Source organism: Nymphalis io, chromosome 18 (genome assembly GCF_905147045.1).
Source record: "Nymphalis io chromosome 18, ilAglIoxx1.1, whole genome shotgun sequence".
Lineage (NCBI taxonomy): Eukaryota > Metazoa > Arthropoda > Insecta > Lepidoptera > Nymphalidae > Nymphalis > Nymphalis io.
In genome coordinates, this window is record NC_065905.1 from 5616532 (window position 1) to 5643501 (window position 26970).

Consider the following 26970-nt stretch of genomic DNA (forward strand, 5'->3'; position numbering starts at 1 on the left):
GTTTGAACCCACGATCATCGGTTAAGATTCACGCGTTCTTACCACTGGGCCATCTCGGCTTCTACGATATACTTTTTAGAAATTCAAATAAGTTAAAGAAAATTTTCTATTATTAATTTGACAGAGTATTTTATTATAAAGATAAAACGTCTTAATTACGCTTGAATATCTCACTGTGCAGAGAGAAATGTAACGCGGATAATCCACGTCAATTATCGTTTCAGCATCATTTATAATTTAATCAACTTTCAAAATTATAATGTAAGAATTGTTGATAAATAAAAATGAAAATATAACTTACCTATATTAAATAACAGCAGGGTGTGTAAAGAGTATCCAAAATATATTTTTTTTTTTCAAATATAGAACCACATGTTTTCTACGTTCAAAAACGAGAGTGCCGCGAGGTACCGGCGCGCGCGCCTCTCCGTCACTGCGCGTGCGACGATATGATTCGCAACTCCTACTCTTTTGATGACTTCTCATATGATTGTTCGTCCCAATTGCATGTATATAGTGCATTATTTAAACCGCAATTATAACATAAATAGACCCTCAGATATTTTTTTATTAATTACTTGTATATAAAGTTTGTATCATACATATTGACTCCAGTACTTACAATATTTCATTTAAATTGTATATTATTGGCCGTGGACAGCCTGGTGGTATGTCTTACATCAATGCGTCACCAATCTTGCAAACTAAAAACTATATATATATATATATGCGCGTGCCTGTAACTCTGAGTACATCACCCATTAAACTAGAACACAACAATTACTAGTATTGATGTTAGGCCGTAGATTACGTGAAAAATATGTGGTATCTAACCAATCGGGGTTCCTAAGTGCTATTCACCGAGGAACTATTGAGAAAATATAATTAAGTCCATAAATAAAATAAAAAAGAATTTTTATTATTTAAACTTAATCATTATCTTTTATAATTTAGTTGGAAATGTTGCATCACTCTATATAAATTTGTAAGAGATTGTAAAGATATATTTATTGTAGAAAGTTTTAGAACATTAGCAGATATATAAATTATCATTAGTGAACAAGTCAATAAGCTTTAATCAATATTCTGTTAGTATTAATATAATTATATATATATATATATATATATAATTCGGTACACTTTTATCCTTGATAAATGTAACATTTGTGTTTTGCTAAGTAATTTCTATTATTATTTTTCAAAGCTTATTTAGGGTTGCGTGACTGGAGTTTTACCTACTACTACGTGACGCCTTTAAATTAAGTTACAGATACCAAATATAACTTCAACTTTATATATCTATAAAAAATCACACACCTTTTTTGTTTTGTTTTTCCTTTGAAATAGATAGGCATACTGGCAGAAATGCAACCTGATGCTAAGTGGTCACCACCGCTCATAGACACTGACATTGTAAGATTTATTAAATTATCTTTAACATCACCAATGCGCCACGAACCTCGGGTATTAAGATGTTATGTTCCTAATACCTTTAGATATACTGGATCACTCACCTTTTAAACCGGAACGCAACAACACTTTTTCTGTTTGCCGGTAGAATATGTAATGAGTGGGTGGTCGCCAGTTGGGCTTCCACAATCTGTGGAGGTACCACCTGCAGATTATTTTAATTTAATAATTGGAGATACATTTGAACAAAGTCACAGTACAAATAATATTATAACATCTAAATTAAATAATAAAAAAATATTTACAAAAAAAATACAATGTGTGTAATATTCGACTTAAACTGCTATTCTAAGAAAAAACAAATTACATAATTTCGTTCGTGTCATTGTATTGAATAAACGGACAATCTCGGAGATGCCACTTATCATAAACCAATAACAGTGAAGGGGTTTCCTTTTAACATTGATCAGTCATTACAAAGTTTTCTAGACACGAGTATGAGCGCTGACAGCAGACAAGTTGGAAGGTGTATCGGTAACTTTAAAATTAATGCTGGTTTGGTCATCGTTCATCCGATTGAGATGAAACTATACAACTGTATATGATAACATAAACTTACACGATGGAGTCTACATAAAAAATATACAGTAACAGTAACAGCCTGTTAATGTCCCACTGCTGGGCTAAGGCCTCCTCTCCCTTTTGAGGAGAAGGTTTGGAGCTTATTCCACCTCGCTGCTCCAATGCGGGTTGGTAGAATACAAATGTGGCACAATTTCAATGAAATTAGACACATGCAGGTTTCCTCACGATGTTTTCCTTCACCGTTAAGCACGAGATGAATTATAAACACAAATTAAGCGCATGAAAATTCAGTGGTGCTTGCCCGGGTTTGAACCCACGATCATCAGTTAAGATTCACGCGATCTTGCCACTGGGCCATCTCGGCCCTCAAATATATTGTAATACAATTCTCTCTATAAGTTTTCGCGGCGCCCGCCAGTGAAGCTCCTTGTCGGCATACTTCCAGCCGCTCACCAACAATCATTGTTATATTTTAGTGAATTCACACGAAACCGTAATGAATTTTACATCTAAACCTTGCTTATGAATCACTCCGTCTATTAATGAAAACCAAAAATTCTTTCTATAATTTTTGAGTTTACCGCGTTCCGACAAACAGACAGACGCGGCGGAGGGACTTTGTTTTATAACATGTAGCGCTTAGTAACTATTTATTGTGTCTTAATTGTAAGGAATTATATCGACATCCCACATTGTTCTATTCTTTATGAATATTATAATATATTACGTATGCAATATCTTTTATTATTCTGTTTTATTAACAGATAATATGAAAATTAAGGATAAAATCTATGAATTCAATTTTAAACATATACAAATAATTTGTGTTATCTCTCTTGAATTTTTAAAGATTATTATATGTAACATACATGCATATATACCGTAACCGTAACAGCCTGTGAATGTCCTACTGGGCTAAAGGCCTCCTAGAGGAGACTCTTTTTGAGGAGAAGGTTTGGAGCTTATTCCACCACGCTGCTCCAAAGCGGGTTGGTGGAATACACATGTGGCAGAATTTCAGTGAAATTAGTCACATGCAGGTTTCCTCACGATGTTTTCCTTCTCCGTAAAGCATGAGACGAATTATAATCACAAATTAGGCGCATGAAAATTCAGTGGTGCTTGCCCGGGCTTGAACCCACGATCATCGGTTAAGATTTACGCGTTCTTACAACTGGGCCATCTCGGCTCCTTACCACTGGGCCATCTCGGCTCTATAATATAATATGCAAATAATGCAAACGAAAAAGACCGACCGAGATGTTAGTTTCCTACCTAGTAGCTTTCGAAGAGTGAAATGTTGTGCACGGTCTACTGGTTTTTAAGGTTTATGTTTTAAACAAGAACAAACAATTAACATTATATTTATTTCTTGAGACAAAGTAATTGTTTGATATAAACATTGTACAGTGGAGATAACATTGGACATGGAGATAAAGTCCTTTATGTCCTGGAAACCACTTCCTGAAACACAAATTTAGTATGTTTTGTCACAGAGTATAAAATACAATGCGCTTCACGCTGATACTCTGAGCGTTCTCTTCAAGAGGAAGCTCTTGCCTAGCTGTGGAGCATTTATAGGTTGTTATTGTATTATCCATTTTATCTTGAGCTTAACGTGTCGACGTTCAAAAATACTTTACTTTATGTTGATTACATCTGACAGTTATAAAAATTTGTCAATCAAGTTTGAGAAAATTAGCACATTTTTGTACGATCGATACGAAATAAAATCTAATATAAGGCATATGAAAGAGAGATTTAAAATTATATTAAAGTGTAATATTATTTAAAAGATAGGTAAACTGGTTAGGGCCACGTCATAAATGGTCACCACCGCTCATAGACATTGGCATACATACATAAGTAATATTACTTAGTTTATATAAACTAAATATAATTAAATGCGCAACCAACCATGGAAACTAAGATCACACTCACCCTTTAAACCGGAAAACAACAACTGTTTTTTGTTAGAATACCTGATGAGTAGGTGGTACCTACCAAGAGGAGCTTGCACAAAGCCCTACCACCAAATAAGAAGTATATTAAACGCTATTGTCTCATTGGTCGCAGCGTGATGTTATGTATTCTATAAGCTTTTCAACAAATTGCCCATCTAACGGAAATATATTAATTTCAAATCAGATTGATAGGTCCTGAGGTTAGCTTTAAATAAACAATCCCTTCAGCTTTATAATCTAAGTATAAAAAAATACATCATGCTTAAGTGTAGGCTTGAATAAAGTCCAAACACGGAGTTAATGACTTTGATGTGTTCGTGTAATAAGAACGGTGCTTATGAACTGTCTTACCGTAAGTCTGTGCTGATCTAAGAGCTTCAGACAACTTCCTGCAGTTGCAACAGGAGTAAAATAGAAAGTACAGTAATTTACTTGGAAGTGATCTTAATCGGTAGGAACATAAAATTGATTTTATCTTGTATATAAAGAACTTGCGTGTTTATATATATACAACTGCTTGTAAACTAATAAACATTGATATCAAATAATGTTCGTGCTAGATTTGCGATATCGGTTTTTATTATGTTTAATTTAAGTAATATATTTCATTGACGTTATTTGATTTTAATCAAGAGGGTATTTTTTTTTAAAGCATTGCTTTGAATTTTGTTAGACGTTAACTTTATTAGATCGGAATAATATTAGTATTTCATAAGTTAAGAAAAGAGAATTGCTGTTATTAGTATTGAGTAATAGCGATAACACGTTTTGATCAATCTTGTAAAATGACAATTCAATATGTCTTGAAAGGGCGACCGAGCTTCGGTCGTTAGTTGGACGTCCGTCAAATCGTTAGAACCGTTTTCAAGATTCATTAAATAAATTTATATAGTTACAAGAATAACTCATTTAATATTAAAAGCCAACAATTATTTGTTTTTAGACAAATCTGTTTGTATATAATAATAGTTCCATAGATATGAAAATGTGCTTACCATAGGGAAAGATAAATATTTATTATATTTTTATTTTTTATGTTAAACGTAGCCTTTCAATATACATTTCAATTTTGTTTTAAAATAACACACTGAGTACTTTGAAATGAGTAAAGGCTACTATGTATATATATGTTAGGCTTATATATTTCAAATCTCTTAAAAAAATTCGAATACAGGTATATTATAGTGATAGCGATTATTTATATATTATATAAATTAACTAAATAAAAATGAAGCTTTTGGTTAATCCTTATATCGTCCGCGTGAAACTATAATAGTATTTTATATTTCAACTGAAAATTAAGTAATATATATATGTTAGGCTTATATATTTCAAATCTCTTAAAAAAATTCGAATACAGGTATATTATAGTGATAGCGATTATTTATATATTATATAAATTAACTAAATAAAAATGAAGCTTTTGGTTAATCCTTATATCGTCCGCGTGAAACTATAATAGTATTTTATATTTCAACTAAAAATTAAGTAATACTGAGTACATACATGTGTGAATAATAATAATTATTGTTATTAAATAAAAAATAATGATTATTTTTTGTCTTTTTCAGGTACAAATCTAATTATTCAACTCAAACTAGTTTAAGTTACGAGGTAAGTATTATACTACAAGGCTCGTTTTCGGCCATCACTCTCTCGGTAAAACAGTTCTACGTCATATAATTCGTACTGACTATTTGGATCGTCATAAAAATGTACGTTTGTCATGGTCAGGCGCAGATCTGAGAAGTGAAAGTTGCTCGAATGTTTTCTGCATCTAGCAGAAATTGCCTTGGACGCCGTCATCATGCATTATGCTTATGAATTGGTTTAGATAAATTAGAGCCTTGGAACGTTAAACGTGTAGTAACGCATTACCGGTAAATAGTAAACCATTTTGTGATCGACTCGTCAATTAATGTCAGTTGCATTGCTTCGCTCCGTGTATATTGGACTATGGTTAATAGAGGAGCGTAAATCCGGCTTCGGGACACTAATGTAGTGTTACGAAATCTATTGAAGCCTATCACAATTATTTCTTATTTCCATAAATTAATTGTTTTTGAAATGAAAAATAAATGTACGTGTAATTCCTAGAATTAATGAACAACTAATTATAGACAAATATATAAATAATTGCTCAGGTTATTGACCTCGAATAATTAAAACAATCGCAAATAATTTCCATTTAATTCTGATATAATATGTGAGTCATTACACGATTTCCTTTCCGGTCAAAACCACTTTTGACCGGTAAAAGCAGTTAAAATAGCTTAGACTTAAAACCGAGGTTATATTAGAGGGTTAAATCTTAATATCTTGTAGGAGAGTTGTGTAATGAGAGTTAGTCCTCACCCCCCGTAAAATATAAGGAATTAATAATTCTCCTTCGCTAATACTGTTTTTATTATAAGCCTATATCCCCTTACATATATATATATGTAATGGGATATATCCTTATTATTATTACTTATTATTGAGGATGATCAGGATTTGATAATAATCAAACCTACGACTTGCATGAGAGCCTGTATACCGTTGAACTATTGTGGTAATAATGCTATTTATTTTCACTTTTTTGCTACCAAGGTTACTATCGGATACCGTTAGAAATATAATTTAAAATAACAACTAGGTTAGAAGCTTAGGAGAATGTTATTTATTAATTTAAATAAAATTAAAGTAAATTGTTCAAATTATGTAAATGAGTTTTAAATTAGATTCACCTGTCTAGATTGTTTTTGATTGAAAGCGAGTCTTTTACTTACGTTTCTAATTGTATGGCAAAAGCTGTTTCTTCTGTTATACAGAACCTTTAAAATATTCTATCACGCTACACGGTGGTTACACAAGTAACAAAATTTCATCCGACTACAATTTCCTTCATTGACGAGCACGAGATGAATTGGAAAGACAAATGAAGCACATGAATCACCAGTGTGTTCCACATAAGATCTTGTTCTATCCATCGGACCCTTACAGCTCTCTAGTATAAATTTGACCCCCAAAATAAAATAAATCTAAAAACCTATTAAAATAAGCTTATATTTAAGCCATGTACTAAAATGAAGAAAGAGCCCATATACGTTGTGTCTGTGACCAACGCTCGGCTTTATCGTGTCAAAAATAATTCCATCAGGTTAAAACAAGACGGAGACTTGTTCAGATGAAAAGGAAGGAAATTTTCATGGTACGGGACTATTGCTTTACCACTGAAGTTCTCATATTCAAAATTCCAGCTCAATTGTTTAGTGGAAACTGATATAAAATTCACTTGTAACATTTGACATACTAACAATTGAAGTTACATAAAAGTTTGTAAAAAACATACGGTCTTACGTAGGGTTGTAAGTTTATTGTTGTTTAGCGAGTGATTAGACAAACAATGCTGTGTCATCTTCTTTCGAATGTCAGATGAATAATGACAGAAATAGAGAAAGTCGAAAGATCCCGCGTTGCTTAAGGAGCTGAATCAAAATGAGGGTCGCGGCTTTTTAAATCTTCCTAAGAGTATATCGGTGGAGCGGCTTCGTCGCAACGACGTATTCGCGAATTAGTAATTAAGATAATTAATAAATAGTATTTAGTTATGTAACTGTAGATTCAGATGCATGTTGGATAATATAGAATATAAATGTAATAGACCAAATTAATGTGACAGAAAAAAGAAACATTAAAAAAAAGAGAAACGCCCGTTCAAGAGATTAATATATAATATTCTTGTAACGCGTAATATTTGCTAACAAACATTTTTATATTTATTTTATTGACAAGTCGGATTACAAATTTATTTACTACTGTTATCTATGCATATGCTATTGTTACATACAAAAGTGACTAAGATAAAAAAAATACAAATACACACGTTTTGTTTGTGTGTTTGCGAGCGTGCGTGTGATGTTTGTGAATATTTCATTCACCTCGCATATCTCCAGAACAAGTAACGGTGTCGACACCAAGACAATTTTAGCGAACACGTAATAAAAATAGCACAATTAACAATTAAGTGTTTTATTGAATGCGATTTAGTAGTTTTATTTTAAAATAAAAAACTGCATAACATGTTGATGTGTTGATTTTATCTTTAATGAGTATGAATTCTGAAGTTAATTGCATGGCCAGTTCGAATCGAATCCACATCTATTTATTTTTACAAGATACATTCATAGATAATAGTGCAGACATTTGTTGAGAATATAAAACTTCGTCTTATTGCCTGTACTGAAGATACACTGGCCGCCAAAAAAATCGACCCACCCTTATTTTTTTACTTACAAAGTTGTTATCTTAACTATGCGACGACCTAGGTGGATTGTTTTAATTATGGGACATACATTTAACATTTTATTACCCACTTGATATTGATTGGGAGGAGTTGTAAGTGTTATTGAGGATATTTGGAATATTTTTAAAGTATTGATAAGAAAACGTAACTTTGTGCACAAAGTGCATGGTTAGTTTATTTCCAGTTCTTAACGCGGAGTCATCTCGGTTCGATGTTTATTATTGATTATGTGTATGAAACTTTGTTGAAACAATAATTTTAATAAGTTTAAACATAAAAAATGGATACTACTGAAGCAGAAGCTGCTCAAGTCGTAGCTCTTATTCATGAGGGGTTAAGTCAGCGAAATGTGGCTAGAACACTAAAATTACGTCGTTCAGCGGTGCGAAGAGTGTACAAACGCTACTTGGAGACTGGGGAGTATCGCCGGAGACCAGGATCTGGCAGGGGGCGTGTCACGAACCCGACCGATGACCGTTTTATTGGTTTGACGTCTTTAAGAAACCGACATCTTTCGGCTGTTGACGTTCAAGGTAGACTCCGAAAAAGTCGTGGAGTGTCTGTGAGTGAAAATACTGTAAGAAGAAGACTTCGAGAGCAAAACTTAACCCCTCACAAGCCAGCAACAGGACCAAAACTCACAGAATCCCATCGACAAGCAAGACTACAATTTGCTAGGCAGCACGTCGATTGGACACTGGACCAATGGGAGACAGTATTGTTCAGTGATGAAAGCCGAATGTCTCTAGTAGGCTCTGATGGACGACGTAACGTCATGCGAAGGCCAGGAGAACGCTACTCTCAGTGTTGCATTCGAGAAACAGTCCGATTTGGTGGAGGCTCTACAATGTTTTGGGGAGGTATTTCTTTGACGCGACGCACAGAGCTGGTTTTTTTCCGTAATCGTGCTGTTAATGCTGAAACTTACATAACGGACATTCTGGAGCCTCATGTGATGCCTTACGCTGGATATATTGGGGATAATTTCCAACTTATGCACGACAACGCACGACCTCACGTCGCTAGAATTGTTAAAGACTATCTCAGGGAAGTCGAAATTCCAGTTATGCAGTGGCCAGCCAATAGTCCGGACTTAAACCCGATAGAGCACCTCTGGGACCAGCTAAAACGTACGGTTCGAGCACGAAATCCAATTCCAGAAACCCTGAATCAACTGGAAGCTGCCCTAACTGAAGAATGGCAACGGACCCCACAGGAAGACATTAAAAAGCTAATCAGGTCACTTAATAGGCGTATGCAGGCAGTGATTAGGTCAAGAGGAGGAAACACTCCCTATTAAAGTAAGATTTAGGCACCCAAATTTAAAAACAAACGGCATAATCGTTTTGTACACAAAAAAATAAAATTGCGTAAAATTTTGTGTTTTCGTGTTTTGTCACATATTTACCTAAAAACCTATTTTTTGCGCACTATTTCTGTTTTTGTACAATTCTACAATTGCATTTTTTCATTATTAATCTTAAAAATATAAATATGTGGTAGTTTAAAACCATACGATAGCTTTTTTACAAAAAATGTAGGTGGGTCGATTTTTTTGGAGGCCAGTGTAGAAGGGCTGGATTATTCACCCAGAGAATCGGAATTGTGATTCAACGCGGAAATGCTGTTAGCTTCTTGCCACAATTCCACGTGGCCATATTTTGTACATTAGATATTTTTAATATTTATTTGTATGTATTTAAGGCCTACTGATACATGTACATGATTCTTATATTAATAATTGTGTAAAGTACATTGTTCCTCGTAGGATTAATGTTAAAATAGTTATTATTTTGAGAGATATGGGATTTTTTTTTTCGAATTGACCTATTGCTGTTGGCCCAAATGGCCTTGACAGCGTCACCGTTCGGGGGGCGAGTCTTTAAGATACTCGGCCAGTTGTTGGGAGCCCACTTAATGGCTCAGAATACGCGTATCCTAAGGGCGCCTCCTGTGATTCCGAACCTCGGCTTACGACAACGTCGACGTCAGGAAGGAGGACACTATTTGTGCAGTGACCCCGTCATATGCCTAAGCGCGGGCGGGTTATAATAAAAGAGGGACCTCGACCCCGCCGTCGGGGTCGGTGTGTGTTTACTCTATAATCTATCGTGTTGATATTGGCCAATGTAATCTTATCATCGGGGGTATAATGGATGTCTTTAGGACACCTACGGATCGAAAAGGAAGACCACTGAGGGCCATACGATATGGGAACGTTGAGCGGGTCGATTATGTAAAGTTTGGTAAAGTGCAACGCCCACTTGTCTCTATTTCTAATAGATTTTCTAAGTTATGCCATTATATTCAGCCGGTAAGGACCTCGCCTCTTATCATATCAAATATAGTATTTTGGTTTTATATACTAAAATAACATCCCTTAAATATGTGAAGCCTTTATAGGGCATACAATATATTTTTATTTTTTCTTTTTGTATATAAATTATCTATTAGACTATGATAATATTGTATCCTATTAAAATAAATAAATTTTACCGGTGCACTTAAACTCTCCTCTTAAGGTTGATTTTGTTAGTAGAATTCTATGTTTTTATTTATTTTACTTCACATTTTTTACTGGTTTTGCTTTATTATAAAATATTCTAATAAATCTCAAATCTTAGTTACGGTTTTTGTGTATCTGTTATAGCTTACTAAACGTTTAGAGAAACGCCAGAAACCAGATATACGAATAGCTAAGAGATATTTCATTGTTCTTATGACGTTTGAGTTATTTGTTTTGTAAGAGGTCGTTAGTTAAGTTCTAGTTGTAGTTTCAGGTTCAGCTGCGATTATGATAATGTTCTTGGTTGACCTAGTTTCACGTAACTTGTTTTTATTACTAAATATTTGTGGTTTATTTTTTTTATATAGGTTGGTGTACAAAGATAAAACTCCGAATACATAGTAAGATAAGAGCCGACATTGGTTAGTATTATTTTTTTTTTCAAATTTTCGCCGTCCACTTCTGAATGAAAGCCATAGAAAGCCAACTATCCCGATTTTGACAGTCGTCGGTTCACCTTACCGCTGGGCGTCGTTTAGTCACAGACAAGCACAACTGAATTTTTGTGTTTAATTTATGTCGTGATTTAATGAATTCTTTTTTGGTGGTAAAGGAAATTTGTGTAGTGGAATAAGCTCCAAACCTTCTCCTCAAAAAGGAAAGTAGGCTTAGCTTAACTTAGATGAAAGTACTCTTGGTACTTTTAATGTATGTTTTGTTACCTATGGGTTAAAAATGTTATATAATTGCTTTAAAGTATACTATTGTTGTTAAATTACCTCCGTTGACATTTGAATAAAAATTATTCACATTAAAATGATTACATGTGGTTTCCAATATCCTACTTACCTGATTCTCAAGAGCCATTTCCGACAGTGACCCCTCAGGTCGCTCAGAACGGTACCTGTAGCTTGACTTGCAAATTCTATTGTAATATAGTTACTGTTACGCGATGGGTTAATGCTATGGATTATGTGCGTTAGTTTATCTTTGTTATATAATAATGTTAATTGTTGCTATTACTACGCAATATCGGACTTGGAGCAAGAAGGCTCAGCGGTAAGAACTCATGAACCTTAACCAATTATAATTGTATCCAGTTAAACTTCCTCGATTTTTTTAATGTTTATTTAAAGTTTTTTTTATAATTTATTTCATGTTAAGGTCAAGGTGAGTATCGATGGGAAATCTGTCTGTCTCGTATAGATAGCTAGCCAAGCATTCAGACACGGAAGAAAAAAAAATACAATAATTATATTATTCTATATTCAAATCGGCTGTTAAGCAGTTTTGACTTTTTATGTTACAGGATTAAATTAAATGTAATCTAAACTTAATGTTCCGTCTGATAAATATAACTTCGTGGTTGTAATTCACCCATCCACCCACATGCCACCTACTTATCAGATATTCTAACGCCAAACAGCAATATTTATCGCTAGTATTGTTATGTCGCGGTTTGAAGGGTGAGTGAGACAGTGTAACTGCTCGTTCGTTTGTTTGTTATGCTTTCACACCATGGGCTAAATTCATTCAGAATATATATAACTTATTTTTTTAAAAGGTATATTTACAAAAACAAACTGCAAAATTACTTGGAATGTATCGAAACGTATTTTTATATACAATATGTGTTGACAGTCGCTTCTTATTATTAATAGGATATAATTACGCAATAGATTAAATAATAATTTGTCATACATTTCATTTTTAGAGATTATAGTGCCGTTTCGTTTGTTGTAACGTCGTATTGCTTGTTTTCCGGTTGTTATATAAGATGATTTTATTGTAGGTAAATACAATATATACATAATATAAAAGAAACAAGATCAGAATCACGGCATTTATTTTATTAATACCAATATTATTAATACGAAGGTATTACCTGTCTGCGGTTTTGATGTAAGCTAGAACGCCAAGCATTTTATTTTAGGCCTCAAAATTTTATACCTAACTCTAGGTGTTTATTAGCAAAACCGCTGGTAAGTTCCTAAGGTCACCGTAGTGGCTGTAGTATGTTAATATTGTATTAAAATCTATTAAAATTTACACATACACTCATTTAGTTTTCGCCCGCGGCTTCGTCGTCTGAGGGAGGGTGGGGGTTTTGCAGTTGCTACGCGAGGGTTGCGTTCCTTGGTCTAATGAAATGATCATCTAACAAATGTTACTTATTTAATTTAACTACCTGTCAATACAGTTATTAATGTTTAGAAAACGTAATTAGATGGCGCAGCTCTTTTAATAAATGTCCTATCATTTGATACCTGAAAAACGAGTTACAAATGGCAGTAGATTTATGTAACAAATAAAACCAAAGAACTATTGTAATTAATATTTAAAAAAAAAATCTTTATATTTTTTCATTACAATAAGAACTAGCTTTGCGAACTCGTCTGGGTAGGTCAGGTTTCTGTATTCCTGTTTAATCTGTGTGTAAACCAGTGTTATTGCACATATCACATAATAGCTTGAATCGGTTCGCAACACAACGTGTGGAATGTTCTTTTTTTCGGTGTAATGTCTAATATGCGGCCCACTTTTTTACCTGCTTATTTGTTATTTAAAGATTTCCATCCACAATGTTTTTCTCGTAATATGATAAATGTAATTTAGTAACAAAAATAATGAGTCTGTTGTAATAATTCTCATTGTACTTACCTTAATTCAATTCATTATCTGAGTTTTAAATCTTTTTTAAATTTATTATTACGTCTATGTATATGTTGGGATTTGTAATATAAATACGTTACCGTTATTACTAAATGTCTAGAAATATTCTTGAAGCGCCATCTCTTGTAAGTTTCAAACTTAAATATTCCAATAGTAACATTACCATACCTTTTTCAAGATCCTAGTTCAAGAATAGATACATAGATGGCGATAGTATAAAGTTATTTCAATGAACACATTATTTTTTTTAAACTGTTTTCGTTTAACAAAAAGATTGTTTTGTAATTTTATAATTATATTTATTTGCTATCTATAATATAAGTCAACATTAACAGCAATCAGCCCTTATAACAATAACTAGTTATAACAAAAATAAACCAAACCACTTATTTTAAAAACTGAAAATTGTTGTACTATACCTAGCGTCATGTAAAGGTATAAGGGCTTATGAGGGCTTATTGCATTGAATATATTTGTCAAAAAAGACGACTAGAATTGTTACAATTACGAGATATTCTATGGAAACATTTGCTAATGATTCTAAATGTTATGTAGTCTATTTTTGTCGTTTTTTTATATGGCTCTATTAAAATAATTACCTAACCAACCCCAATATCATCTCTTAATATCACACTGAGGGCTTAAACGACCTCTTTTTAAAAAAAACTGCTCAAAAGTAGAACATTTTAAAGACCTCCGCTTCCTCTTTGGATTCTTAGGTAGCCAGGTTTCTTTTATTAAATCGCTGCCTTTCTCTGCAATCATAATTACAGGGGCATTGATGTTGCCATTCGAAACGGTTGGCATAATACTAGCGTCTATAACGCGGAGTCCCTCTATTCCATACACTCGTAGCTGTGGATCTACCACAGCCATTGGATCACTTGTGGGGCCCATCTTTGCAGTGCAAGAAAGGTGGTAAATTGTCATGGTATACTGCCTTATGTAACAATCCCAATATTCATCGGTGTACAGAGGTAGATGTTTGCAATTTGGTACGGGATTGCTGTTATATCTAGCGCCTAAACGCTTCATAGCCTTGGTTTCTACTGTTGCAACAGCGGCTTTAACGCCCTCTCTTAAAACTCCAACGTCATCAGGATGTGTTAAATAGTTATGAATCATAATAGGATAGTCTAATGGATTTTTCGATCTTAACTTAATAAATCCACGACTTTTAGGTCGCAGCAACATAGGGAATATACCGGAGACATCTTTGTTCGTTAAATGGCCAAATACTTGATCGTAGAATTCGTCAGTGATACTGTGAGCTCTTTTGACTTGAGTGCCACCATCGGACGGAGTAGATGCTGAAGTCATCATAAACTCAATATCTGGCCAATCTTCAGTTGCATTCGCATATTTTGTGTTTATAAAAGCTACTACTTCTAAGCCGATACTTGAAGTCAATGGTCCGTCTTCTGTTACAGCATAGCGCAATGCTGAATTAATATTTACAAGTCGATTCATGACTAAACTTACGGGGTAGTCAATTTGGAATACTATTCCACCAACAGCAATGTGGTCTTGCAAATTTCTACCTACTCCAGGCGAATCATATACCACGTCAATTCCAACTTCTTCGAGATGTTTCGCTGGACCAATACCAGAAAGCATGAGTAATTGAGGTGAAGCAATCGCACCAGCAGCCAAGATTACTTCACGTTTGGCGTAAATAACTAGCTTAGTAGTATCCTTTATAAATTCAACGCCATATGCTCTTCTAGTCCCTTTATCTATTAAAACTTTAGTGACATGCGAAAACAAGGAAACGTGAAGGTTTTGGCGTAGTCGTACAGGTCTAAGAAAAGCTTTCGCTGTGGAACAACGTGTTCCTCTTCGCATTGTAAATTGAAACCAACCGAAACCTGTTTGTTGATCTCCGTTTACGTCTAAGATGTCGTAACCCATTTCCTCACCAGCTTGCAGAAATGCAGCTCCAATGGGCGTATTATATTGCGCGTCTTGAACTGTCAGATAACCACCTGAAATTAATCAGTCAAAAAATGTGAATTTTTTTTCATTTATATTTTTAATATTCTATGGAATATTTATTATTAAATGATGACATTGTATAATTTTATTAAACAACAATTATCAACTCAACTAAATTAATAAAATGAAAGTTTTATTGAAAAACATATTTAAGGATCTATTACCCGTTGCATGATTTTTTTTATCTTTAGCCAAATATGGGTTCCGTTGGTCCTCCGATTTTTTGAAATAAGGCAAGACATCTTTGAAGCCCCATCCAGGATTGCCTAAAGATTCCCAGTGATCGAAATCCCGTTTGTTACCGCGAATATAAAGCATTGTGTTGAGTACCGAAGAACCTCCGAGTACTTTTCCTTTTGTCCAGCTACAACGCTTGTCAACCATAGCTTGGCAAGCGGAGTCTTGAGGCTCAGTTCTGAAAAATAATAGTCGTTCTTTAAGCTTATGTGGTAGAATCGATTAGTCATCGCTATATTTTTGTAGTCTTACTTGTTTGAACCTTGGAATAGCGATTTCTGTTTTTGTATGAAGGATATATAAGTAACTCGTTTATGCAAAATTTCACAAAATAAAGGGATCCTTTTATATCGCTTAAATATTGTTTTTGCCACTTATTATGTGTCTTCTACTAATTACTGTAAAATGACAAGTCTATAGAAAACATTAATAAACGAATAGTGAATATTATGAGTTTGTAATGTAATTGATATTAACTGGTAGGTAGACAAAATATATCCTGAGACATTTTTCACACACGGCCATCTGATCCCAAATTAAGCTTGTACAAAGCTTGTGCTATGGAAACCAGACAACTGATATACTACATATAATTCTTTTCTTTTTATAAATACATACTTATATAGATAATTACACCAAGACGCAGGACAAACAGACATGTTCATGCACATAAATGTCTGTCCTGGGTGGGATCGAACCCACAACCTTCGGCGTGAAAAGGCAATTTTCTACCAACCACGCCAACCGGCTCATCATATATAATGTAATACTACTCTGATTTAAGAAAAGTTGCAGAGTTTAGATAGATATAGATAAAAGGCGAAATTGGGTGATAGAGTTAAGAATGAGAGGCAACAAGAATCGTGTAATAGGAGGCATATGAGACAAAAAAGGTATAGATCACTGTTATTTCTGCTATCAGTTATACTTACTTTCTGTATAAACATTTTCTACTATAACTATTGTGTTAATTATTATTACTATTTATGTGTCTATGTACTTTAAACATTTATTTACCGATATTTCCAATCCAATTTACTTTTGTGTAGATACAAAGATAGTAACGGTACGTCGCTAATATCAGTCTCATGTCCACCTGCTTCCAGCAATAGCACGCTCCAGCCCTCTATTTCACTCAGTCTATTAGCTAGCACAGCTCCAGCAGATCCTCCTCCTACAATAATGAAATCGTATTCCTCTCGAAGGTATTTTTGGTTGAACGGTCGGCTTTCGGGGTCGAGTACATCGTAGTGAAAGTATGCCAGCGCTGCCAACATGGCAGGGATAAATGTCAGTTTACTTATCCCGCCAATAGTTAGTGCAGCTTTGGCGGCCGCTGATACCGTCGTCAGGACACTCATTTTTCAGCTGTGCATACTTCTGGAATAAAATATTGTTATACGTTAAATTTAGATCCAATTTCTTGGAGTATTTGAAAATTGTCAAGATTTTTTATACATACAAACAAAGACTATATACGTTACTATTGAGTATTAATGTACCTGTATGTGTATATAGTGGTATATATTATAAAGTGGTAACCAAATATATGTAGTTCATAATGTTTTTAGTTAGCGCGTTTTTATTGTTTTGTCTCACGGTTGATGGATTCTATAACTAATGGTGAAAGCGTAAAAAATTAATCATTACTGATCAACTAATACAACAACAACAATAACAACAAACAATAAAAAACTTCTGCCTTCTTCCGCTTGGTCCAATTTCATTACTTGTAGCTACTTGTAATGTACATTTTGTTTTTATTTTAATCTCTGTTATTTAGAGGGAGGTCTATTTTTCTTTATTCATGGATTTTGTAAATTTATTCAACACTTTGACTTAGTTGAGATAATACGTTATATCGACGACACATTTAGTTCACACATCTCGTTAAATATTTTCATATTGAAATAATAAGTGCTCTAAAATACGTAATCCTTATAATAAATGTGTATATGATAAAGTTATATAAACCTCCATTTATTGAAGTAACTACGTATTACAGTTATAAAATGGATTTCCTTTACTTATAAAAAAGAATGATGTAATTCTACTATTTGTCTCTTTCACGCATCGTATGTCATCATAAATGTGTAATAGTGATAGCTAGAATTCGTAAAAATATTGTAACAGTTCATAAAAAATCTTGTACCTATTCGAGAGAAAGTCGGTTTTCGATCAAAACCAAATATAAATCAACTTCTGTGTATGGCTTTTGTTGGTTACGTGAAATTATAGCATAATATCACTGCAAAGATGTTTCATATCGATAAGACCAAGGTCATGTCCAAAATGCATGTCGTGCTGGACTAAGAACAGGAGGTCCTCCGTTCAGATGAACCGACGAATTGAAGAAGGCTGCGGGACCAACACTGATCTGGTAGGCGGAGATGCGGAAGCTTTCTTCCTTAAGAATTGAAGAATTCAGATTTTTCATTTAGGTTTTCTTTACACCTTTGGTTCAAGATTCATCTCTTTAATATATTTCTATTTTGTTGCACTTAGTTGATAATGTTTGCTCGATTAAATATTTATGTATGATTATATATGTTACGTTTTTCTCATAACTATTATTTATTATTGATTTTAATTTTCTAATTTGCGTACCCAAAATTAACTTTTAAATTTATAATCCGTAATTGTGTTGCCAAATTCTATGGCCAATTTCATACCAAATTTCATTTTCCATAATCACGTGAATACGAAAAAAATAGACAAGTAATACATAAGGATTTCGTTTTTTCATTGTATATAAGTCCTTAAAAATCGTGCAATTAAAAATAATAAATTACTGTGTATTTAAACTCAACAATAAGTTAAAATTGCGTGCAAAACTGAAAGCGCGGCCTTAACTCGTATCCTCGAGTTTCTTTTCGAACGGCATTCCTCGTCTTAATTATTTAAAACCTCTAAATGTCGCCAGACCAATGCCGATAGGGCTCTACGGGAGCGTACTCTGTTTCAGTGTTATTATAACTGATTTAAATTTCCGGTTATTATTATTGTAATCACTTGACATTTGTGAAGTTATTAGAAAAAAATAGAATTATAATATTACGATATAAACGAAATATAAATAGCTAAATGTAATGTACGACTTTATGGGCCAATTTTCTGGATGTGAACTTCAATTATAAATATTTATAAATATACTTACTTAAGTACCGTAGTAAGCAATAAGTATGTATGCATGTACGTATTTATGTGTGAATATACATATATTGGGTCATATGTGTAGCGTGTATGACGTTACCAGATTATTTCGCTCTTTAGGTTTTCTTGGTGTGCAATATAGTATTTAGTCAATATTCTTCCGTCCGTCAATTTCTTTAGTAGGAAGGCAAACGCGATGATAAATGGTATCTACTGTCCGTTTACATTGGTGCCGTAAGAAATTTAAACTATCCGGTACATCGTCAATGCGCTACCACCCTCAGAAACCAGGAATCTGTCTGGAATTACACTGGCTTACTAACTCCTAAAAACAAATCAAAATAATACTAGGTATTGCTATTTGGCGGTAGAATATGGTGTACGTGACCCTGACGGTATTGCACAAAGTACTACCATTAAGTAAAAGTAGTCATTCTTGCCAATATATCATCAAAAAAATGATGATAATTACTGTTATTTCTCACAAAATATTGCTATACATATAAAGTCTCATTCCGTAATCGCGTCGGTGTCATAATTAATGGCGTCGATGTGTATTTCTGACAGTGGCCTTGAGTTACTTTCACTCTTATATGTTTGTAAGTGTTATTTAGTCGAGAATTCTTTAACCTTTTCTACGTATCCAATAGTTTCGTGCGACATTACTGGACGCTGACTAACGACCATGAACATGTCTGTTTGTCCTGAGTCATTTTTTTTAATAGATTAGGAAGGCGGACGATCATATGGGCCACCTGATGGTAAATGGTCAAAAATGCCCATAGACAATGGCATTGTAAGAAATGTTAACCATCGTTTACATCACCAATGCGCCACCAACCTTGGGAGCTAAGATGTTATGTCCCTTGTGCTTGTAATTACACTCACCCTTCAAACCGGAACACAACAATACCAAGTTCTGCTGTTTTGCGGTAGAACATCTGATGAGTGGGTGGTACCTGTCCAGACGAGCTTGCACAAAGCTCTAATACCAGTAAAGTCTGGGTGTAATAAGTATGTATTTACAAAAGAAAAATAGTATATGTAGTATATCAGTTGTCTGGATTCCATAGTACAAGGTCTGTACAAGCTTAATTTCGGATCAGATGGCCGTGTGTGAAAAATGTCCCAGGACTTCGCATGCGCACTTAGTGAGTAAAGTGCTTGTAGTATAAAAACAAATTGCTTTTACATTTATAATATTAGTAATGATATCTAACCCTAACCACAAGATCTAGATGTTCTGTCTTACTTGTGCATTTCATTACATTTTTGTGCATTGAGCCTTTTTATTTAATTAAACTTAAAGCATTGGCAATACAATAACTGCTTAGAATGCCTACCAAGACAGGCTCCATAAACAAAAGGTACCACAAGAAAAAATATGAATATTTTGTAATGTGCATCAAAATATATCAATATCAAAATGTACCAAATGGCTTCCGAACGCATACGATTTGAATATTAAAATTACCTGCCAAATATGCTTTTGTAAATATAAATATGAAATGGCAAATACGAATATGTTTTCGTTCGTACTTATGAAGTTGCGCACGAACGGTTGTAGAATAATATTGACTGTAGTGAGCATAACGCCTCCCATACTCTTAAGAGCTTATGGAGTTTCCACGACGCTGCTCTAATGCGGATTGGATACACATGTGACATAATAATTGTTTTATTATATATTTATAAGGTTATTTAACACCAATTGTTTTAACATTTAATTTCTTTTATAAATATTGTTCTCACATGGTATTGCGCGTAACTTGATCTTCGAGTTTTACGTTCTCTTTTGTATAATAAAATAAAGAATTGCGTTAATTTTTAAATATAAATGTTTTTTTACTGTAAATATTAATACTTTGCTTCGTATTATAAAATTGTAATCTTATGTGGCTTGTAATTTTAATAATTTAGTAATGAGTAATAACTGTACAACCATTTCTGTAACCCTGTTGATTACAATTAAAATTAAATAAATAAAAATATGATAAAGGTAATGCAATAGACGATTTGGTTTTTCGTTTCATCAATAATATAAATAATATTTTATATAAATATTTTATGTGTTATGTATTAATATTTTTAACGTGTAAATATTTTTTTGGGAAATTTAAATGCTATTATATATTCAAATACGCTCTAAGAAGTGATTTTCTATTTATTCGGTTATTTAAATGATAGTAAAATTAACACCGAGGTAATTAAAAGTCCCTTTACTTTAAACGGTTAATAACTTTACAAAAAGAATTTCTACACTTATTTAGTCACTTAACTAATTCCCAGCCTTTTTATTTCCAAGGAGCAGATCATATTGGAAAATTCCGGATTTTTTTATTTACTTCTGTGGTTTTTATCTGCGACTTGGCAGTTACTGTGAAAGTTGTAGATTATAATAGCATTAGTAAATGTCGCTTACGCCAGTAATAATATCTTAAAAACAGAAATTGTTACCATTATTATAAAATAAGGTAAATAATTGTTGTGTAAACTGGTTTAAAATTAATTTCCAAGATTTAATCCACACATTGTAACAGGTGAATTCGGAAATTAAGAAATTTAAGACGAACTTTAGTATGCAGTTTAAAAATTAATGAGACCGCAGTATTGCATATGCCGTGTCTACTTTAACTGTAATTATGTTTTCGTTGTGTGTGAGATATAGCTTTCAAGGTAGATCAGTTGGTAATACGGTAGATACAAAACGCCTAGAATGTTCGGTAAAGTTTATAAAGTAAATTATGTCAGAAGGACACAGGCTTTATAACTCTTCATATCTGTACCTAAAGGCGTCGTATGTAAACGAAGTCGGGAGGACACAGGCTTGATGAAGTTTTATGTTCCAATCGCATCTTGAATGTTGTAAATGTCGATTAAATCCATATGGTGACGTGGTCCTTAATCAAAAGCATACCTAAAGACGGTTTGCGTCAGAGTTCAAACGCAGCTGTCGTAACGACCAAATCCTGTTTTTATACAGGTTAAACACTGCGTTGACCTCAAAGAAATGGCATAAGGGCAAACCGATGAAGTACTAGAGCTAGTAATTGCATTGGCCCATTCATTATTTAAACTGAAATAGAGTATTGATATTTATCGGTTGGATTATTGTTAATAAGACGGCAACCTTCACAGACGGACGTTATACTAGAAGTTATTATAAAATATTTTGTTTAAGTTATTATCGGATACGATTATTGTGAAATTTAGTAAATTTTAAAATAAAATGGTAGAATTTAACTGAAATGAACACGACATGAAATATAAATACAAATTAAGCACATGAAAATTGAGTGGTGTTTGCCTGACTGAAATTAATAAAACGACGGCGATGGCTCCAACTTAATATGATTTCAATGTTACTGTAATATTCTGTTTATGACGAAAATATGATATAAATTATTATAAAAAAGGTAGACAGACAAGTCAGACATAAACTGTGATTAATATTCACCACGCAACCGTTTTGATCCATAAAAATAGTCCGTTTCTCAGGTCAATGTCATATTACAAACGTATCTTGTGTAATAAAAAAAAATAATTAAAAACCTCGATTAATGTTACTAATGTGTACTGCATTAGTAAATATAAAATTATATTCAATTATATTAATTTCAGTTCTTTTTTAATAATTTTGAGATATATATCGAGATAATAAAAAGAAATACGTTCAATATCAATTGATATGAAATTGATATGGGGCCACCTTTGTGCTATATAACAAATCCAACGCAAACACAAGCATCAAAATCGGTTCATAAACAAAAGAGTTAGAACCATAATAATAACAAACATACACAAAAAAATAAATATACAAATGAATCAAGAACTCTTTTTTAAAGTCGTTTAAAAATATAAATGAGATATTTATTGTTACTTCATTTGTTTTTTTAAATCGAATTTGGAAAGACATAATTACACTTGTTGCTTATTGTAACTTTATATCTATATACTAATCCTAAGTAATTAAAACTAAAAAAGGTCGTGTTTAATAGTTAAATCCAGTTAAATGAATGCTTAGCGTATTGGACAGGTTGCGGGTTTTCCTATTCGTGAGCATTAAAAGCCTATAAGATAAGTTACTATACATACGTTATCAAGATGAAACCTCATTAAAAACAAAGTTTAGTTGCATGGATTAACTAAGGATCAAATTTACTATAGTTGATAGTTTTGTCATCCACACAAAAATTGCAACGCAATCTATTGGATGGAACTGGTTTAAAGTTGCAAGATTTGATCCACACGTATTATTTGGTTAATTTGCATGGAGCATGGACAATCGCTCCTGATTCAACAGTTCAAATTGTATAATCACTTTCTCTCGTGCGCATACGCATACAGGAATGAATTCAGTTGTAAGCAATTAAACAAAAAAAACGTAAAGGTGTTTCTTGACTGTATCGCCAGATTTATTTCATCTTTTAATTTATTAAATAATGTCAGTTTTTATTTGTAAAACTTAAAAACTTTTTTAGCAAAAAAACTTAATATTGTTTTTTTTTGTATTTATAATGTTCTAAAACGAATTAAATGTATATTACTACTACTACTATTTTATATATAGCACTGTCACCATGACCAAAAATGCTCGCATTATTTCAAGACAATCGGTTCCGTAAAACTGGCTTAATTCAGTTGCAAGATTTGACCCACACGTAGTAATAGGTTAAACTTTAAAAAAGAACAAGTAAAGATGCATAAATGCCTGTTATTATATTATAATTTGGTAATCTTCCACCATACTACTCAACTGCGGGTTTGAAATACATGTGTCAAAATTTCTAACACACGCAGGTTACGTCACGTGTCACAGTGTTATTCTTCAATGCCGATAAGAATTATAAACACAAATGATACATTATTTTTTTTTTAAATAATGTTAAAAGTTATTTCTATTGTATTGAATGTAGGCCGATTATTACAACATAGATAACACATAGAGCCTGAGAAACTTCAGTTTTTCATTCACGTTTACCGGAAAATGTTTTGCTTTACTAACCACTCATTAATATAACTACAAATATTGTCAATTTAAAATCAATTTAAATATGTTTTTCTTAAAACCAACAATAAGCAATTTAAATATAATTTTAATTATAGTTGCAATATTTATTGAAATTGAAATTTATTAAAATAAATTACGACGATGACTGTCCGATTGAATTTGTCAAAACTATTACCTGAATCACAGTAAATAACAACGTTCCACAATCGCTCAAAAAATAATCACAAATCACAACACTGGCGACAGTCTCTCGTTATACAACAGTGCAATCTGCGCGCGCGCAACTCACGCGTCCGTACAGCACTGGAGCCAGAGCCAGCAGACTAAGTGACAGGTCAATGTTAACATAAGAAGCTAAAGTCATTTGGTAATAGTATCTTTATCTATCTATCTGTATAGAACAGATAGTGTTAACGAATAAGAAAGCCAGTGTGATCGAAAAGCATTTAGTATAAATTAGTAATCCTTTCTGTTACACACATACAAGTCGAGATGGCCCAGTGGTAAGAACGCGTGAATCTTAACCGATGAACGTGGGTTCAAACCCGGGCAAGCACCTCTGAATTTTCATGTGCTTAATTTCTGTTATAATTCATCTCGTGCTTTTCGGTGAAGGAAAACATCGTGAGGAAACCTGCATGTGTCTAATTTCATCGAAATTCTGCCACATGTGTATTCCACCAACCCGCATTGAAGCAGCGTGGTGGAATAAGCTCCAAACCTTCTCCTCAAAAAGGGAGAGGAGGCCTTAGCCCAGCAGTGGGACATTTACAGGCTGTTACTGTACACACATACATATACATTCACATTTAGACAAACACTTGAGTTAGTGTAGAGGATTCTTTAGCAAAATAATTTATAGTCTTATAAAAGGTTACACTGCTTACGAAAAGCTATCTATCTAGTTTACTGAACTTACCCTAGTCTATTTCATCATCATCATCATATACGCCGAAAGACGTCCACTGCTGGACAAAGCCCTCCCCCAAGGATTTCCATGTTGAGCCAATTTAAGCTTTTTTCTTTTCTGGAAGAAAAGTTTTATAACTTATTTCAACACTTACGATTAATGTCAATATAGATTGGTATACGTGACAGAACTTCATTCGACCCATGTAGGTTTCCTGCACTGCCGATCACGAGATTGATTATAAACACAAAGCGCTCGAAGACTGCATCCCCGGTTTCTATCTACCTATCTTCGGTTACGATCTACGAGTTTTATCCACTGATACATCTCGGCTCATTATATGACATCACATTATTGCAAGTCTCACGATGTTAACGTAACGTCTCAGTATTTCCTCCGATAGACACATATTTTCCTCGCGATTCACGATATTATTATCGCGAGCACGATTTTAAATTGAAAATACCGTACCGTAACAGCCTGTGAATGTCCCACTGCTGGGCTAAAGGCCTCCTCTCCTCTTTTTGAGGAGAAGGTTTGGAGCTTATTCCACCACGCTGCTCCAATGTGGGTTGGTGGAATACACATGTGGTAGAATTTCAGTGAAATTAGACACATGCAGGTTTCCTCACGATGTTTTCCTTCACCGTAAAGCACGAGATCAATTATAATCACAAATTAAGCACATGAAAATTCAGTGGTGCTTGCCCGGGTTTGAACCCACGATCATCGGTTAAGATTCACGCGTTCTTACCACATGCCTATCTCGGCTGTAAATTGAAAATACGAATAAAGCTAAATTAAAAACTAATTATTTTGTAACATTAAAACCAAATGTATTATGAAATGTAACAACTGTTAGCAAACCTAAATAAATAAAATAAAAGTAGTAGAAAAATATTTAAATGTAAATGCTACGCAAATATCATTCAAATTATTGTTATCAGTTTAAGCATTTTTTTTTTATTGTTTCAAGTTTTTGCTTCTCATATCTTGTTTAAGCATGAACTCAGTTGTGATTTTTATTAAAGTCAGTTTCGCTCTGGTTATTATCAAAGAGATAATTAAAATATTACCCTGACATTATTTTAAATTATAGACAGATATATAAAATAATTAATTACAAAGGTAAGATATTTTACAGAACATGTTACTTCAGTAGTTAGTAAATTATTAATAAAATGGACAATAATAAGTAAGAAATTGGTAAGGCTTTTGTTTATTTTATTATTCTTAAATAAAAATCATAAAACCAAACTCGAATCGACACAACACGATCGTGAATTGCCAGAAAGTGTTTATCGGACTTTATATATAAAAATATAATTATAACATTAAAATAATTTACGCGTTAAAATAGCGTATTACCGTCAGTTGCGGATTCCGGGCTATTTAGCAATGTTAGGTTTGATTCTGACCCGTTAGGCTATTATCCCTATTCCCAACACAAGTACGTTTAATTGAAGGGGTAAATATGTATATTAGAAATTAGTGACATAATATATACGTACAGATGTTTTACATAGGTAAAAAGTAAAGTAAAATGTGAATGTAACACAGCTGGGCTGGCATGTTCAGAGCTTATTCCACCATGCAACCGGCATTGAAGCAGCGGATTACAGAGCAGAGCGGTGGATTACGTTTGTACGTTCATCGAAAAAAGCTACACGAATTAATTTTTTTTTATTTATTTGTTTATATTACTTATTAATTGAATTTCATATTATTTCATTAGTATAAAAACGACTGCTTTTTTTGCTGTTTTTTTTTAATATAGAATCCTACAACCATTTTTGACCTGAAATATTTAGAAAGATGAAAAGGATTTTTTTAAGAAAAATCATAGTGCGCTTTTAAGAACAAATTAGTAGATTGTTTGTATTAATTAAGGTCACTAAGAATAAATATCTACACATTTTTTATTATTATTTTTTACTTGAAAAAAGGAACAAGTTGACCTAAAGTCAAAGAAGGGAAAAGGAAGTTACGATATTGCCTATATCTTTATCTAAAGTTATTTTAGCTAAGTTACACAATATTGTTTAAACATTAAAGTATTTATTTAGTTAGTTAACACTTACAGTTTGTACGTATACACGTGAGTATATGTTGCTATGTACCAGTATATAGTTTAACTTTTTATATTTTACAGACACATTAATATACAAGTTTCGCGTTTGGTTGAACGCCGCCTCTTATATCTCAAGGGTGCCATGTTAGTGTACACTGTGTAGGGAAGGA

General features: G+C 33.2%; 3 protein-coding genes across 4 annotated transcripts in view; 1 reads left to right on the forward strand and 2 right to left on the reverse strand.

Annotated features, from left to right (window-relative positions):
* The window catches only part of LOC126775303 (uncharacterized), a 28680-nt gene extending 28276 nt beyond the window's left edge, over positions 1-404 (reverse strand). The window contains exon 1 of the mRNA XM_050497138.1: positions 302-404. The gene's annotated coding sequence lies outside the window, so the exon portion shown is untranslated. The remainder of the gene's footprint in view (positions 1-301) is intronic.
* LOC126775286 (flotillin-2) overlaps positions 1-26970 on the forward strand; it is a 246230-nt gene that overhangs the window by 144626 nt on the left and 74634 nt on the right. The gene's annotated exons all lie outside the window — the stretch shown is intronic.
* LOC126775275 (glucose dehydrogenase [FAD, quinone]) lies at positions 13838-24087 on the reverse strand. Its single transcript, XM_050497090.1, has 4 exons — positions 23995-24087; positions 16673-17035; positions 15583-15833; positions 13838-15408 (listed from the first exon to the last, which is right to left on the reverse strand). Exons 2-4 carry the CDS (start codon positions 17014-17016, stop codon positions 14039-14041), a joined length of 1965 nt encoding a protein of 654 aa, XP_050353047.1. The 5' UTR covers positions 17017-17035; positions 23995-24087; the 3' UTR covers positions 13838-14038.

What these genes read in the sequence shown, in the direction of transcription:
- LOC126775275 (XM_050497090.1), bottom strand. Translation starts at nt 17,016, where the DNA reads ATGAGTGTCCTGACGACGGTATCAGCGGCCGCCAAAGCTGCACTAACT. An exon ending in AAATTGGATTGGAAATATCG is followed by an intron (nt 15,834 to 16,672) that starts GTAAATAAATGT and finishes ATTATTTTTCAG; the next exon opens with AACTGAGCCTCAAGACTCCG. An exon ending in TAAAAAAAATCATGCAACGG is followed by an intron (nt 15,409 to 15,582) that starts GTAATAGATCCT and finishes GATTAATTTCAG; the next exon opens with GTGGTTATCTGACAGTTCAA.